The 15,844-nt window shown below is 39.1% G+C and overlaps 1 protein-coding gene across 1 annotated transcript in view; it reads left to right on the plus strand.

Annotated features, from left to right (window-relative positions):
- Positions 1-15,844, plus strand: part of VWC2L (von Willebrand factor C domain containing 2 like) — a gene marked incomplete at its 3' end in the record, with an annotated part of 143,799 nt that continues 127,955 nt past the window's right edge. The window contains exon 1 of the mRNA XM_081095685.1: positions 1-396. Coding sequence (XP_080951811.1) covers positions 7-396 — 390 coding nt within the window. The 5' untranslated portion in view covers positions 1-6. The remainder of the gene's footprint in view (positions 397-15,844) is intronic.

The raw sequence follows: 15,844 nt of genomic DNA on the forward strand, positions 1-15,844 counted from the left end.
AGGGGGATGGCTCTTCATATTCATGAAGCTTGCATACTTCTCTTGGTCATCCCTGGATTGGTCACCTCTGCTGCCATCAGTCATGAAGACTATCCTGCTGATGAAGGGGACCAGACCTCCAGTAATGACAATCTGATCTTCGATGACTATCGAGGGAAAGGGTGTGTGGATGACAGCGGCTTTGTATACAAGTTGGGAGAACGATTTTTCCCAGGGCATTCCAACTGCCCTTGTGTCTGTGCTCTGGATGGACCTGTTTGCGACCAGCCAGAATGCCCTAAAATTCACCCAAAGTGTACTAAAGTGGAACACAATGGATGCTGTCCTGAGTGCAAAGAAGTGAAAAACTTTTGTGAATATCATGGGAAAAATTACAAAATCTTGGAGGAATTTAAGGTATGAGTTACCATCCATGTTTATTGAATATTAACTTTTCACACCACATACTTAGTAAATTATTACATTAAAATTAAAGCTGGAAAAATATTTTTAAATTTCCCTTTAATTTACAACAATAACCCAGTTAGAATATGTACCACTGTAGTCAACAAATAGCTAACTGGTTTGTTGAGCAATACCTAATCGGTTTCACAATAATTTTTTCTTTCAGAATTATTTGTGGCATGCTGCCATCTTTTCTCCCGTAAAATTTTCTTCTGTGTTATTACAAAGTGTATTTTCTGATGGAAACACTTAATTGGAAGCTATATGTCTATTAAGTTAATGTTTAAATTTTATAAGATTTTTTTTGATGTAGCTTGTTAGCCTGTATTTGGAGCCATTTAACCATAACCTAGGACTATCTGTTCAGTATATGGAACTGCAGTGCTAGAGAGACACAGTTTTGAACTATGGTCTTCATATTAAGAATATGCACTGGACCTACTTCTTGTAGAGCAGAGTCCCCATTCTGTTCTCTGATCATTAGTTTTTTGGGTATTTTTACTTACAGGATCCTAGCGTGAACTGAAATTTTATCATAGTCCATTGTAAAATGTGGTAAAAAAAAAAAAAAAAAAAAAAAAAAAAGACTAATTTTTCAGCCTCCATGGTATTTCCTGGCCTTTCTTTTAGCCTTTTATCATATTTTCAAGTAACTTGGAGCTCATTTTTCTCTCCTTTTTCTAGAGTCTCTTTTCTCCAATGGCTAGTTTTAATTAGGGGTTCTTACAAGCCAGATTGGAGCCCTGAGGCTATAAATTAATGTATTAAATTATCCTTCTGAAATGCAATGGTAGTTTGTGCCATGGAGTGCCTGTCATCCTGATGACTTGATTTAAAAGATTTTAATTTCATGTAACCAAGTTCAGTGACAAAGTCTCAGAACCTTATCAGCAGAAGAAGATATAGCTAACTTTCAGGATGGCTGTGTATGTGTGAGAAGAATGTTCAGTCATTAGCCCTGACCAAACTCCTCCACAAGAGTCAAATGGGAAATGAAGTCAATGTGTGGAAGAAAGGTTTTAACTAGTAATAATGAGAGCATTCTGTATATTAGCCTTTCATTGCATTCAGTCCATTTCAGATTGTGGGTATTAACTAGTTCCAAGTTACCCAAGAAAAACCAATCATTCTAAAGATTCCTAAAGACAGGAGAGGGCTTTTAAAAATAATTATCACATTCAGCTATCTTACGCATAAATGTTATTCTAGACTTTTCTCTTTCATGTATTAAAATACTTTGTGGCATAACATTGAGAAGAGGCCTGAGTGTCTAGTCAAATTACCATTACTGACATCAAATAATAGTAGAGTGTAATACATTTAATAATAACTTTATGGTCTCTAAAATATTGGATACATTTTGGCATTGGCAAAATTAGGTTTACAATTGTATGTGAAACACCTTATTCTTGTATTATTTATTTACTTATTATTTATTATTATTGACCTACTTTTGCCTGGGCCTGTATGTTCCTGCTGTAGTCATTATATAACTCACTGATGTGAACAAGTTTTCCACCTAACTCTCTATGTCATGAGATCTTTAAATGTGTGTGTGTGGGGGGTGGGGGTGGGGGGGGGGTTTAAGATGCCACTTGTCTACAACAATTTAAATATTATCTAGAACAAATTTTTAAGAATGTGGAGCTGAGACAAAGAAATTTTGTTACTTGTCCAAATTGTCAAGTTATTTTACCTATTCCTAAATACTGCCATTCTAACTAAAGTCTACAGAACCTCTCAAAGCACTTTGGCTCAAGAGCCAGATAGACCAGGATTCAAATCCCAAATGATTACTTAGACTCAAGACTTTGGAAAGAGTCCTTAAACTTTTTTGAGCCAGACGGCTAAAAAATGACCATCATAATAATTATTTTTCTTTGGAGGAGATATTAGAAAGATTTAATGAGATAATTTATGCAAAGTTAGCAGCCTTGTGATGACTGGTACACAGTAGATATTGAATAAATGGTGTTCTCATTCCTCTAAATTTTAATGTCCAGGGATTTACTCTAAGTTGTAAATTCTCTATGACTTCATCTACATTTTATAATGGAAGACGAAGATTAAAAGTCATTCAATTGGCCAGCACCGGTTTGGCTCAGTGGATAGAGCATCAGCCTGCGGACTGAAAGGTCCCAGGTTCGATTCTGGTCAAGGGCATGTACCTTGGTTGTGGGCACATCCCCAGTAGGGAGTGTGCAGGAGGCAGCTGATCGATGTTTCTCTCTCATCGATGTTTCTAACTCTCTATCCCTCTCCCTTCCTCTCTGTAAAAAATCAATAAAATATATTTTTTAAAAAAGTCATTCAATTGAAAGAATTCCAAAACTTTTTTAAAACTGTTCTATTTATCTATGTGAAGTATATACACCTAAGTAAATATCAGCCATAACCTGCTATCTTGATTTTCTTTCAATTCAGCTTGCAAGAGACAAGCATTTAATTTTTAAACAAGTAAGAAACTTTCATATAGTAATCTTATTATGGAGGTTATGTGATGAGGTATGCTTACTTATAATATATTCATCTACCAAGCATTTACTGGATTGTTTAGTATATAGGATACTATAGATGTATTTATATACTTACATTGGAAAGCAAGATATTTAGAAGACACAATCCCCACTCATGGAAAAGCATGGACAATGTGGAGAGAGATGGGATGGGGGGTGGGGCAGCTCTCTAAAGTGTGTTACTGTGAAGCTCAGCACCGAGAAAGGTGGTGTCAGAAGCTTATCAACATGCTGTAAGGTTTTAGTCAACAAACTTTCTTTTCCTTCATGATGGTCAAAATTGAGCCTATTTTAAAAGAAGTAATTAAAATTGATCTGGAGAGATTAAAGTGCCAAAGAGGAAACTGCTTGAGCAAAATCAGAGACTGGGGCAAATGAAATCTGCAGAGAGAGGATGAGGAAGAGAATAACAAGAAAGAAGCTGGATCTTATGAAATCCTATTATGATGAGAAAAGTAAATTTGTATATGTTTTGGACAATGGAGAGAGGAACTTGAATACTGGGCCAATATATTTAGATTCAGTCTAAAGAATAACAAGAAATAAAATGCAGGTTGTTGTGCATAGAGATGACCTAGTTCAATATGGTTTTTTAAACCTTGTAACTAAATAGAGCATTGATTAAGAGCTGAAGATTAATTGATGGCTGGGGAGGTGAGACTGTTGCAGAAAACAAAGAATGAGATGACCAGCATGCATAAGTGCACAAACATTCAGGACTGTGTTTAGGATAAAAATCTAAATTGCCTAGTATAGCCTAGAGTCTACTCATCGACCTCTCCAAACACTTCTCTCAGGGGCTTCTCTTCCCTGTTTGCTGGTACATGCTGTCCCATACTTTTCCACCATCACACACTTGTATAAATTCCAGCAGATTACTTCAAAACTCCATTTAAATCTCATCTCCACTGGAAAGCTCTCTCTGATTGTTCTACTGCAGGATCTTGAGCTGGGTCTCACTCTTCTCCTGTATCGTTGCACAGCATGCTGTGCACAGCATTAGAACAAGAACCGTAATCCTAGTCAGGCACTGTTAAAACCTTTATATGTATTAACACCCACATCATTTCATAATATCAGTATGAGTATTATACTTTTATAGCATTGTTTTACAGACAAAACTAAAGCATCAAAGTGGAAGTAGCTTGCCCAACCTCATATAGCTCTAAAGTGTATGAAGTAGGATTCACACTCAAACAGCCTGGCTGCAGAATCTCAGCTCCTCACCACCTCGGATGCCTTCATTGCACTACAGTAATATAATTTGACACAGCCTGTCACTCCCGCTGGACAGTGAACCCTGTAAGCCTAGGGACAGAATTTTCTTTTTTCTCCTCTACTCCCAACCCTAGCATTACATGAACCACAGTGCAGGCATCCAATACATTTTTGGTGAGTGACACATGAGTCAGATTATGATTGAACTCATTGAATAGAAAAGTTAATTAGAGTGTCTTTAAAATACCTTAGTTTCTTTCTGTTTATGTGTTGATCTCTTCATTTTAATTAGTTAAAAGAAGCACTCGATGTTCAGATAAAGAATAATCTTTGGGCCCCTAAAGATGACACATCTTGTTTACGGGACATCTATTTCCATCCCGTGACTTTCTACTTGTCTTCTTCCCTCTTTCTAAGCAAGGCTCATCTTGGAGTCTGCCTCCCTCCCAGAGCCATAATGACCACCTACTGTTTTAGGCGTGCAGTCTCACTCTACACAGTTGCAAAACATGTCTCTCCTTCAATCTTCTCTGATCACCAAATTCAAATGTAAATTGGGCCACAAGTGTCACCAATATGAAGAATAATGTTATGTATAAAGGTTGGATTTTTTTTTTTCAACATGACAGATGCAAGCTTTGAAAATGGATTTCTCTACTTTTTTTGAAAACTCTAAATTTCCCAGTGTTCTAGTAATATTGAATTAAGATAAAGGTCACTATATAGTAGATTTTCTCATCTTTCTTTTATGTGTACCCAGGCAAAAAGACAGTAGGCCTACTTCTGAAGAGATAAGGATTATAAATAATACATTACAATAGCATTTTCTACAAAAAAAGGTTGATTGGAAATGTAGGCTCTGTCAGCTTTGGCTTAACTATCTTATGCTGAGTTTCCCAAAGGGAGAAATAGTTTCTTATTTTGCTCAGTATTTTTATCACTCTCACTCAGCTAGAATTAGCCTTTTTGGATTTTTTTTTTATACTTTAAAACTCGTACCGATTTAGTTTTAGGTCAGACACTGAAGGTTATCCTACATGCAGCTGGAGGAGATGGTTCAGCTTGTACACAGCCTGTCGCACTTTAACGTGATTTTCTCCAGTCAGTCCACACCCAGTGTCCTTCATTCAGGATTTGGATTCACTCAAGATCTTCCTTTCTCCGCAGGCGTTGACTTCTGTCCTTTTCCCACTGCGGGCCAAAGACAGCAGGTCAGGGTTTTGATTCTTACTTTTATTGTTTTCAGTGTGATTGTTTTCTCATTCCGCACATTTTATGTACATGTTGTTGCTTTAAAAAAAAAAAAAAGTCACAATATTCTCCCACTGTGGTAGGCTGCCTACTTTTTGCCCTGAATTTTGCATTACTATTTAAATCTGGATGAAAGAAGCAAAGAGGACAAAAAAATTAATCACTTGGAGTATTTTGCCAAATCATCCCGCCCATAAAAACTGTAGAGGTTTGAGAATTGACTTGCTCTTCAGTGGGTACCTTCACAGGAAAATAGGCTCTCCAGCTTTCTCATTAATCTGTGCCCCATCATGAATGTCTACTCTTGTAGCATTAAATCCATAAAGGTGTTTGAGCAGAAAGGAAAATTCTAATATGGAGAAAGAATGGAAGGCAACATGTTCTGGGAACTAAGGACCAAATGTGTGAAAAAATAGGGGAAGGTGGTGGCTGTAAAGAAATCTCAATTGAGAGGACTAATAGTTAACACCTTGCAGAAGCACAATTCACTGCACCTCACCCACCCCCCACCATTGCACCGTTTCTATGAAAGGCACCATTTCTATGCTTGCACTAGGAAAGGGGTACAGAGTGCATTTTCCAGAGGTGTTGTAGGTGGTGGGAAGAGCACCAGGTATCTGATCAGTGGGGTCAAACCAAACCTGGGTTCAGCAACCTTGGTACTTGGGTTCTGGCTAGGAAAGAATTCAGAGCAAGACTGAAACTATAAGAGAACATTTATTTGGTAAATTGCAGAGGTAGAATTAACACCTAGAAGAAATAGGCTTAGGAAACAAGTATGGATGTAAAGGAAGGGCCCTTGGAGCATGGGAGTGAGGAAGCTAATGGTAAGGTATGGTAAGGTGCCTAGGGAGGAGGGAGAGAGAGATGAAGAGAGAGAGAGAGGAGGGTAGGAAAAGGCTTGGGCATGCTCCCAGGAGGGAGAGCACACTGGGTCCTCCATCCTAAGGGTTTTAAGGGTGGAGATTTTAGGGAAGGCCCCAGGAAAAGATCTTAGTAGAATATTTAATAGCCTTCCAGGTGTATCCATTCAGGATTGTGGTCTCCACTGATTGATTGGCTGGCACCAGGGCATGGGGGTCATTATTCCATGCAGCTGGTTCTGACATCAGCCATGGCTGGTTTTATCGTTTATTTGCGCCTAGAGCTGAAATATAACTGAGGTCAAGATACTATCTCTAGGGAGGAAAGGTCAGGGGGTCCAAACATCATGACCAGAAATATGCTAGGGGAGGAAAAGTCATCCTGGGGGTGAGGTCCCACCCTACAAATTGATTATCCATTGCTAGGCACCTGCATCTTTCCAACCTGATGGCTTTTTGTTATCATTGTTGTTAATCCTCAAGGGAGGATATTTTCCATGGATCTTTTAGAGCAGGGGTCCTCAAACTTTTTAAACAGGGGCCCAGTTCACTGTCCCTCAGACTGTTGGAGGGCCGGACTATAATTAAAAAAAAAAAAAAAAACTATGAACAGATTCCTATGCACACTGCACATATCTTATTTTGAAGTAAAAAAACAAAACGGGAACAAATACAATATTTGTGTTTGCCTGTGGCCCGCAGGCCATAGTTTGAGGACCCCAGTTTTAGAGAGAGTGGAAGGGAGAGCGGCAGACAGAGACAAATAATGATGTGAGAGAAACACATCAATTACACGCCCCGACCAGGGAGGAGCCTGCAGCCAAGGTACGTGCTCTTGACCAGAATCAAACCTGGGACCCTTTGGTCCACAGGCCAATGCTTCATATACTGAGCCAAACTGGCTAGGGCATGGTGACCTTCTGTCCCTGGCCCATTGTCCTTGCTCTGCTTATGTCTGTCTAACTGCCTACACAGTGTGAAGGTTGTATTTATTCTAATAACAAACGTGTAGATCTTGAGTATATGAGTGAGATTTTTAAATATTTTTTTTTCAAGAGAGGTTTTACAAATTCTGGACAAATGGTTAATGGAGTTGCCAGGGACACTTGTAAGATTCCATCTAAAGAAAGTCCTCAAAACTATCATAATTTTATATAATAATAATAATAATTATTATTATTATTGGGGATCTGTGTTTTGATTGAGAAGACTAATTCTACAGTTGCTGACTGTGCAAAATAACTTCTGTTTTGCAGAGTATGTTGTGGTTTTTTAACATTAAAATGGCCTTTGAGTAAATTCAGGAATGGCTTCCCTTTTAAAGTTTCTACAAAAATACCACAGATGAAGTCATTCCCGTCAGTGATGACGCTTGCTCACCTGAGGCTCAGCCCGGCAAGCAGAACACACAGTCTCAGGATGAATATTCTCAGTGGGAAGGTCCTATCTTTGTAAGTAGCTAGGGAACTACTACTTAATACGTATAATCTCTGACCAATTTCGGAGACTAGAAGTCAAATTTCTTAAAACATAAATTTAGAAAGTTCCTTGTACCTTTCCTCCATTTATATTGTGCTCACTAGGCATTTTTAATACTATAAAACTATACTGAATCTAGGAAATAGATCAGATTTTTACAATAATTTTTTTTCAAAAACTCCAGTGATAAGTGGGAATGATTTTCTTAATGTTTTATTTTTTTTTTAAATGAGGGAGTGAGTATAAATGGCTTCCAAGATAATCCTGGAAAGGGTGAAATAGTCTGTTGTCAGTTGGAACAGGTCTCTTGCTTTTAAATTTTAGGAGAATTGATAGACAGCCCTTGGGTGAGTTGTATGTAGAAATAGTTTTTCATGCTTGTCCACTGATATATATCGCTGTCCTTCGTATTGCAAGATGCTGCTGCTAATGATGGTAGCCGTGCGATAAGAGTGACTACAAAGATTTGTGACTTGGCTTCTGTGCCCTGTGCACATGGGCAATCCGTGTTTGATTTGCAGCCACATCTGAGATTTGTGGGGATTGTCATTGTGAGGGACTATCTCAGAGTTGAGGTCAGCCATCAGCCATTTTGCAGACACTTCAGCCCATCCCTTACTGACTCTCCACTGGTGTTGAGAAGAAGAAATAGAAAACAGAGTGATCTGGTAGTCCCCCTTCCAAACTAACTCCAATAGTACTAGGTTTTGGATGTTTTAGAAACTTGCCTCTTTTTAATTGTGGCTGTAGTCTCCAGACTACATAATTGCTCAATTGTATGATATGGATACTTTTTTTCTACTTTTTATATATTATTTCATAAATTGAGTCTACATATTTTATGCACATTTTATAGATTAATCTATATAATCTCAATTGAGATTGCTGTATGCATGCATTCAAGCATGTGTGTATGTGTGGGGTGTGTGTGTGTGTGTGTGTGTGTGTGTGTGTGTGTGTGTGTGTTAAATTTGAGGTAGCTGGAATATTCTTCACAGAAATCTTTAAGATAATAAGAATCCTGTGTTTCTGCTTCTCCTGATTTTTCTTTTATTTTGTTTTCCTACAGCTTGATTTATATATCAGGCAGTGTTTATAAAGGAAAGCTTACTGGTTTATGTTTTAGTTGTACTTTGCCAAGCTTTCCAGGAAGAGCTTGAAACATAATTAAGAGGCCATTTGAAGTGATCAGTGCTTTTGCTTATCCAGGTGATCTTTCTCAAACAATAGCCATTGTTAATTGGGAACTGGCTTATTTTAGAGTCTAGACTTTTTACTTTTATCATCACTACTGATTAGCATCAGTAATTTCAGTCTAACACACCTCCATTGTCAATTTCCTTGCCTCCAGCCTGCCACATAGGACATCTCAATAAAGCCATCTTTGCAAGGACTAGTGACACCATGAAAAGTGTGAATGAAGTACTAAAGTGACAAGAAAAATCCTTTATCTCCTGAAAAAGTTTTCAAATGATATTTTAAGGCTGTATAAAGTTTTCTAAAGTGGGTACACCCAGCTGGCATGGCTCAGTTGTTGAGCTTCGAACTATGAACCAGGAAGTCACAGTTTGATTCCCGGTCAGGGCACATGCCCGGGTTGTGGGTTCGATCCCCAGTGTAGGGCATGCAGGAGGCAGCTAATCAGTGATTCTCTCTCATCATTGACCTCTTTCTCTCTCTCTCTCTCTCTACCTCTCTCTCTCTCTCTCGCTCTCTCCCCCTCTCCCCCTCTCTCCCTTCCTCTCTGAAATCAATAAAAACTTTAAAAAAAAACACATAAAGTGGATAGCAGTCACATCTCTTATGTTTTCCTACTACGATACAATGTGACCATAAATAAGCTGTAGGATGAATATTATACTACAGTGTCATTATATATGTCTCGTGAAGAGTAAATAGTATTGGGAATTTGAAAATTATAGTATTACATATTGATTTATAACTAAATTCTAACTGCTTAAAGGTGTGTTTTTTAACTAAATACTACTTGGATGGAATTTTGAAATTATTTTATTTTAATACTGACCTTTGACTACCATTGTTCCTTCTTGGCATAGGATTAGATTTCTAGTGTCTGAGTTTATATAAATTCTATTTATAGAAGGCAAGTATTATGGTTTGTTTTTCATAGTCTAGGTCTTTCCTACTTTTTTTATTATTATTAGTTAAGGTATTACAAATGTGTCCTCATCCCCCCCATTAACCCCCACCCTCCCTCCAGCCCCCCCGCCCCGCACACTCATGCTCCCATCCCCCTGTTGTCCATGTCCATTGGCTTGGCTTATATACATGTATACAAGTCCTCAGAGCTGACTAGAACTTTTAGATCTGGAAAAGAACTTTAAATATGTTTTGCCTAATGCATTTTACAGATGGTAAACCAAGGCTAACAGAAACTCAGTGAAAACAAATACATAACTAATTATTGGCAAAAGTGATACTAATACATTGCTTTCCTGTGATCTTTTTTTTTTTTCCCCGACAGCTTACCACCTGTAGTTACAACAGAAAAATATTGCTTATTTGCATCTTCCTTTCTAATAAATATGTTGGATGCAAAGATTAATTTCAGCCAATTGTCTATAGAAATGTGATATCAGGACCTACCACCATGACAATCCAGAGTTAAAGTACACAAGAACAATACAGTATTGGCATAACTAAAATCAGTCTGACACAGTCTCCTTTTGCAAAATGTACTCTAAGTTTGCAAAGGCTCTGATAAAAAGAGGGCCATTTGTCTGAAAATGAAAATTTTTTTAATTAAACAAACTATAGGCTAAAATAAGACAAATACATTAGATTAAACACTATCTATTTTCATAGGTAGTAACTAATGCTAGGAAGTAACAAAGGAACTAAATTAGCTATACATTTGTAAGGAACTAAATTGCATACATTTGGTGTTCTCAGGAACTGAGGACTAAGTTCTTGATTTTTTTTTTCTTACTCTGCAATCTCTCATTTCTCACTTCATGGGAGAATGGATTGTGTGAAATGGGTGGGGTGTGCAAAAGTCTCAGGTTATGTGGCATTGGAAGAAAAGCATATCCTTAAATTAGCGTATTATCAGATCGTTTAAGGCAGGCATACTGCAAAAACTCACATGTCTTGATCTCTCCCTTTTTAATTACAATTAAAGTTATTTAAATTTTTGTTTTTTCTAAAATTTCCCAGATTATTCTAATGATAAGCTGGACTTGGAAATTGCTGCCATATGTAATCCTGTTCAGACTGTCTTCTAGGGAACACTGGCCACTCTGAGAATCTTTGTAAGGATTTTTTTTTTTTTGTCATGGTCAAGTAAATTTAAGAAGTGATGACTCGTTGGACATCTATTAGAAATGTGCTGACCACATTAGTGTACTGACAGTGCTTGAATATTTTTGAAAGGTTTGTCTGAGAGTCAATATGGACAGTTCTACAGCTCAGATCTCAACAGTGTGATGGAAAACTGGATTTTAGAGGGGGCTCTATCATTTACTAGCCCCATGACCAAGGCACATGTTAAAATACTTCAGTATGTCTTAGGGTACACATCTCTAAAACAGATATAGTAAAAACTTGGCACACAAAAAGATATTCATAAAAACTATGGGACATTTTTACTATTATTACTACTAAGCTGAATTTAATCCAGTATTTCACAAATTTATGTAACAGTAAAACACTTTTTTTCCCCTCAGAACTTCTATTAACATCTTAAAGTTAATAAAAGTTCAATGAAACACAGCTTAAGAAATATCTTGCTAATGATTCAAGATAATCTTTTATTTCTTCAACTCTTCAGGACAGTTAATAATAAAAAAAGTCTTTACATCTCAGTTTATCCTCGATTGTCTAGTTTTTTTTTTTAAAGTTCCCCAAATTACATTTGCTATGATTATTTATAGGAATTGATTAATTTTGTTGCATAAAACAATTTAATTTTGAAATTACTTATTTAAAGTTATAATGACAATGGTGCCAGTCACATATAATCAAAAAGCTAAGATAAGGGTCAGCACATTATGATCCATTAGCCAAATCCAGCTCACCTTCTGTTTTGGTAAATAGAGTCCTATTGGGAAACAGTGATGCTGATTCATTTATGTCTATGGTGTCTTTAGACCAGCATGCAGAGTTTAATTTGCTCCAGAGACCATCTGACCCTCACTGGTCAAAAATACTTACTGTCTGAGCCTCCATAGAAAAAGTTTGCCAACTTCTGATCCATAATCAAATTATTCTTCTTCCCTTTCCACTTCCCTCAAATTGTTCTGTCATCAAATCTTTCAAACCTCCATTCCTGAATGTTATAAAATCTTTGGGTATTGATAAATATAGGACCTACTTTGCTTGTGGGTGGTCTCAGGGATCTCTTTTCAGACAGGTAAATTTTAAAATGCATCCAGATTTGCCTGTTTTAAGCAAACTTGCCTGTGTTATATACAAACTTAACGGTAGACATGATTAGTCATATCTCTTTATCTGCTTGTCTCCAAGGAGTACAACTTTGCTCTTGGGTATATGATACTTTGAATGGATATATAATAATTTATATATAATATAAATATATATTATTATAATATTTATACTTTCCTAAATATATAAACTATTATGTGTAACGATAACTTTCCACTTACCGAGAATCCTCCAATGAAATAGATAAACAAAGATAATGAAAGTTCCATTATTTGGATATCCCAAGTGCTCTCTACCAATTATGTGACAAGTAGGTACTTTTAATTTAATGTAATAGACTTCCCATTACATCATTAAGTGTATATATATATATATATATATATATATATATATATATATATTGCGCCAGTGTTCCCTCATTGAATGATTTAGTCCTTAGATATATACTAGAGGCCCGGTGCACAAAAATTTGTGCACTGGTGGTGGGGGGGGTATCCCTCAGCCCCACTTGTGCCCTCTCACAGTCTGGGACCCCTCAGGAGATAACAACCTGCTGGCTTAGGCCCGCTCCCGGGTGGCAGAGGGCAGGCCCAATCCCTAGGTGCCTGCTCCGCAGCCCCTGGTTAGGCTCAGAGCAAGGCCTATTGGGGAGGTGGGTGCCGCACCCTGTCAGGCACAGAGCAGAGCAGATCAGGAGGTTGCGCTGCCACCCTCAGAGTAGGGCCAATTGGGGGGTTGGGGCGCCGCCCCCTGTCACACTCAAGGCAGGTTCGATGGGGAGGTTGTGGCCCCACCCCCGTCACACACAGAGCAGGGCGGATCAGGGGGTTGTGGTGCCACCCCTGTCACATACAGAGCTGGCTGATCAGGGGGTTGGGGCACTGCCCCCTGTCACACACAGAGCAGGCCCATCAGGAGGGTTGGGGCTCCATACCCTGTCACACACGGAGCAGGGCCGATCAGGGGGTTGGGGAGCTCCCCCTATCAGGCACCGATCAGGGGGTTGGGGTGCCTTCCCCTTTCACAAATAGAGCAGGGCGGATAGGGAGGTTGTGGCCCCACCCCCTGTCATACACAGAGCCACAGGGCGATGGGGGGGGGGGGCGGGGGTTGGGCACTGCCCCCTATCACTCTGCTCCAGGGGCCAGGAGGCCTCGTGGCTCCGCTGATCCCAGTGCCAGGAGGCCTCGCGGCTCCGCTGATCCCGGTGCTGGGAGCCCTAGCTGCTCTGCTGATCCTGGTGCTGGGAGGTCTCGCGGCTCCGCTGATCCCGGTTCTGGGAGGCATATTACCCTTTTACTATATAGGATAGAGGCCTGGTGCATGGGTGGGGCCAGCTGGTTTGCCCTGAAGGGTGTCCTGGATCAGGTTGGGGGTCCCGCTTGGGTGCCTGGCCAGCCTGGGTGAGGGGATGATGGCTGTTTGCAGCTGGTCACACCCCCTTCAGGGTGGGGGTCCCCACTGCGTGCCTGGCCAGTCTGGATGAGGGGCTGAGGGCCGTTTTCAGGCTGGCAGGTGACTGAAGCTCCTCCCAACCTCTCCTTTTTCCCTTTCTTTTTATTCTGGGATTTATTTACCTTCTATGGCTGTCACTGGAGCTGAGAGCTGGCTTTAACTCAGACCTCGGGTGCTGAAAGCAGGTTTCTGTGCTTTGTTTACCTTCTGTATTTGAAACTTTGTTGCGACTCCAGCTCTGAGATTCCGGCTGGCTGAAAGCAGGTTTCTGGGGTTTTGTTTAGCTTCTATATTTCTAACAATGTTTCTTAGAGAGCAGATCAGAGCTGGGCTGTGGCAGGTGGGAAATGTTGGCTTCCTCCGTCACTGGAGCAAGCAAGCCTCCTGTTCACATCAGTTGCCTGGCTGCCAGTAGCCATCTTGGCTGGCAGTTAATTTGCATATCACCCTGATTAGCCAATGGGAAGGGGCAAAGTTATGGCTAATTACCATGTTTCTCTTTTATTAGATAGGATATATATATATGTACTCTCTGCTTACTTATTCAGCCCATTATTATATCTTTTCAAGTCACCTTACATAATTCATATTTTGATGTTATTGTGTCTCATTTTACTAAATATGGAGAAATGGTAGGTCTTGTGGGGCTGCACCAAAATATATAAGGCATAAATCTGACTTTCCAGGTACTCCTAGTCTATCAAAGGAGTAATACAGGTACCACTAACAACAGGGGTCCTGTAATGACTGATCTAGGAATTCCTCTAAAGAAAGGAATAATTCAGTCTGAAGGAAGGTATCTTAATAGTAGTAATTTCTGTTCATTGAAAGCATTTTAGACAAAATAGGAAATTTTGCAAAAGTAAAATTTCTCTGTTGCTTCATACAGAGAAATACGAAGTAACCCTAGTGGCCAGAACATGGGGTACAGAGGAGAAAAAAAGTGAGAGAGAAAAGTGAGGAGGGAGCATGGGATGAGATCACAATGTCAGTGCCAGGCTAAGGGGCTGGGGCTAAAGCCAGGACTGAGTAGAGAGGCACCAAGGAAGGGCTTGGATCAGGGAAGTGACACAACCAGATGAAAACAAGTAATTGTTGACAACTTTATGAAATATTTTGCAGCAGTGTTCCCTCATTGAATGATTTAGTCCTTAGACATTTTTATTCTCATTTTACAAATGAGAAGGTAGGGCTTCTCACTCTAACTCCAGTGCTCTCTCCATTACACCTGACCAGCTTCTGTAAGTTCACTGTGGACATTATGCAAGATGTAGTAGGGAGGGCCTATTTCCCATGTCGGCATATTCATGTCCTATATTCTGAAATGTGTGTTCAGTTCTAACTCACATATTTCACATTAAGTCCCGTATCTTTCTGTCGAAGTGTATAGTACATTGCTAACATGAGGAAAATTCTTTCCCTGCTCCACATTTTACAGGGCTCGATTTATCTCATTTTAAAAACTCCCATGGCCATAAAGAAGTATGCGTCTAAAGAAGTGCATTCCCATCCATTAAAACAATCAAACAAAACCTGAATTCTGAATGCAGTTAGAATTGACTACAAATATTTTTGTATACTTAGGTTGTTGTTGTTGTTGTTGGTTTTCTAATTCCTACATCAGTGAACTACAAATTTAAAACAACAACAAGCATGGACCTTGATGATAATTTTTCAGACTTAGAAATTCCATAGTCAACGTAAAAACTTCCAGCAGTTACCAGATTTTCATTTTTCTTTATAGTGAGAGAAGAGCCACAGCTCTCTGAAACTGCACTTATTTTTACTGAAAATTAGTTTTATTTCCCTTTCCTAACTATGACTAGGAAAAAACTAAATTGTTCAGTCTAAGCCCGGCTGGTGTGGTTCAGTGGTTGAGCGTTGATCCATGAGCCAAGAGGTCACTGGTTCCATTCCCGGTCAGGGAACATGCCCAGTTTGTGGCCTGATCCCCAGTAGGGGGTGTGCAGAAGGCAGCCAATAAATGTTCTCTCTCATCAGTGTTTCTATCTCTCTCTCCCTCACCCTTTCTCTCTCTCTAAAATCAATTTTAAAAAAAAATTAAAATAATTGTTCAGTATAACTTTAATTTTTCTCCAACAATCCTGTTAAAGTAACAAACCTTTGGCTGCTGAGTTTTAGAAAGCTTCATTAGAGAGAGAAAAAAGAATAATCATACAGAATTTTCTTTTTTGTTAATGAGACTCTAGGACA

The sequence above is a fragment of the Myotis nattereri genome (assembly GCF_964212035.1).
Source record: "Myotis nattereri genome assembly, chromosome: 7".
NCBI classification, from domain to species: domain Eukaryota; kingdom Metazoa; phylum Chordata; class Mammalia; order Chiroptera; family Vespertilionidae; genus Myotis; species Myotis nattereri.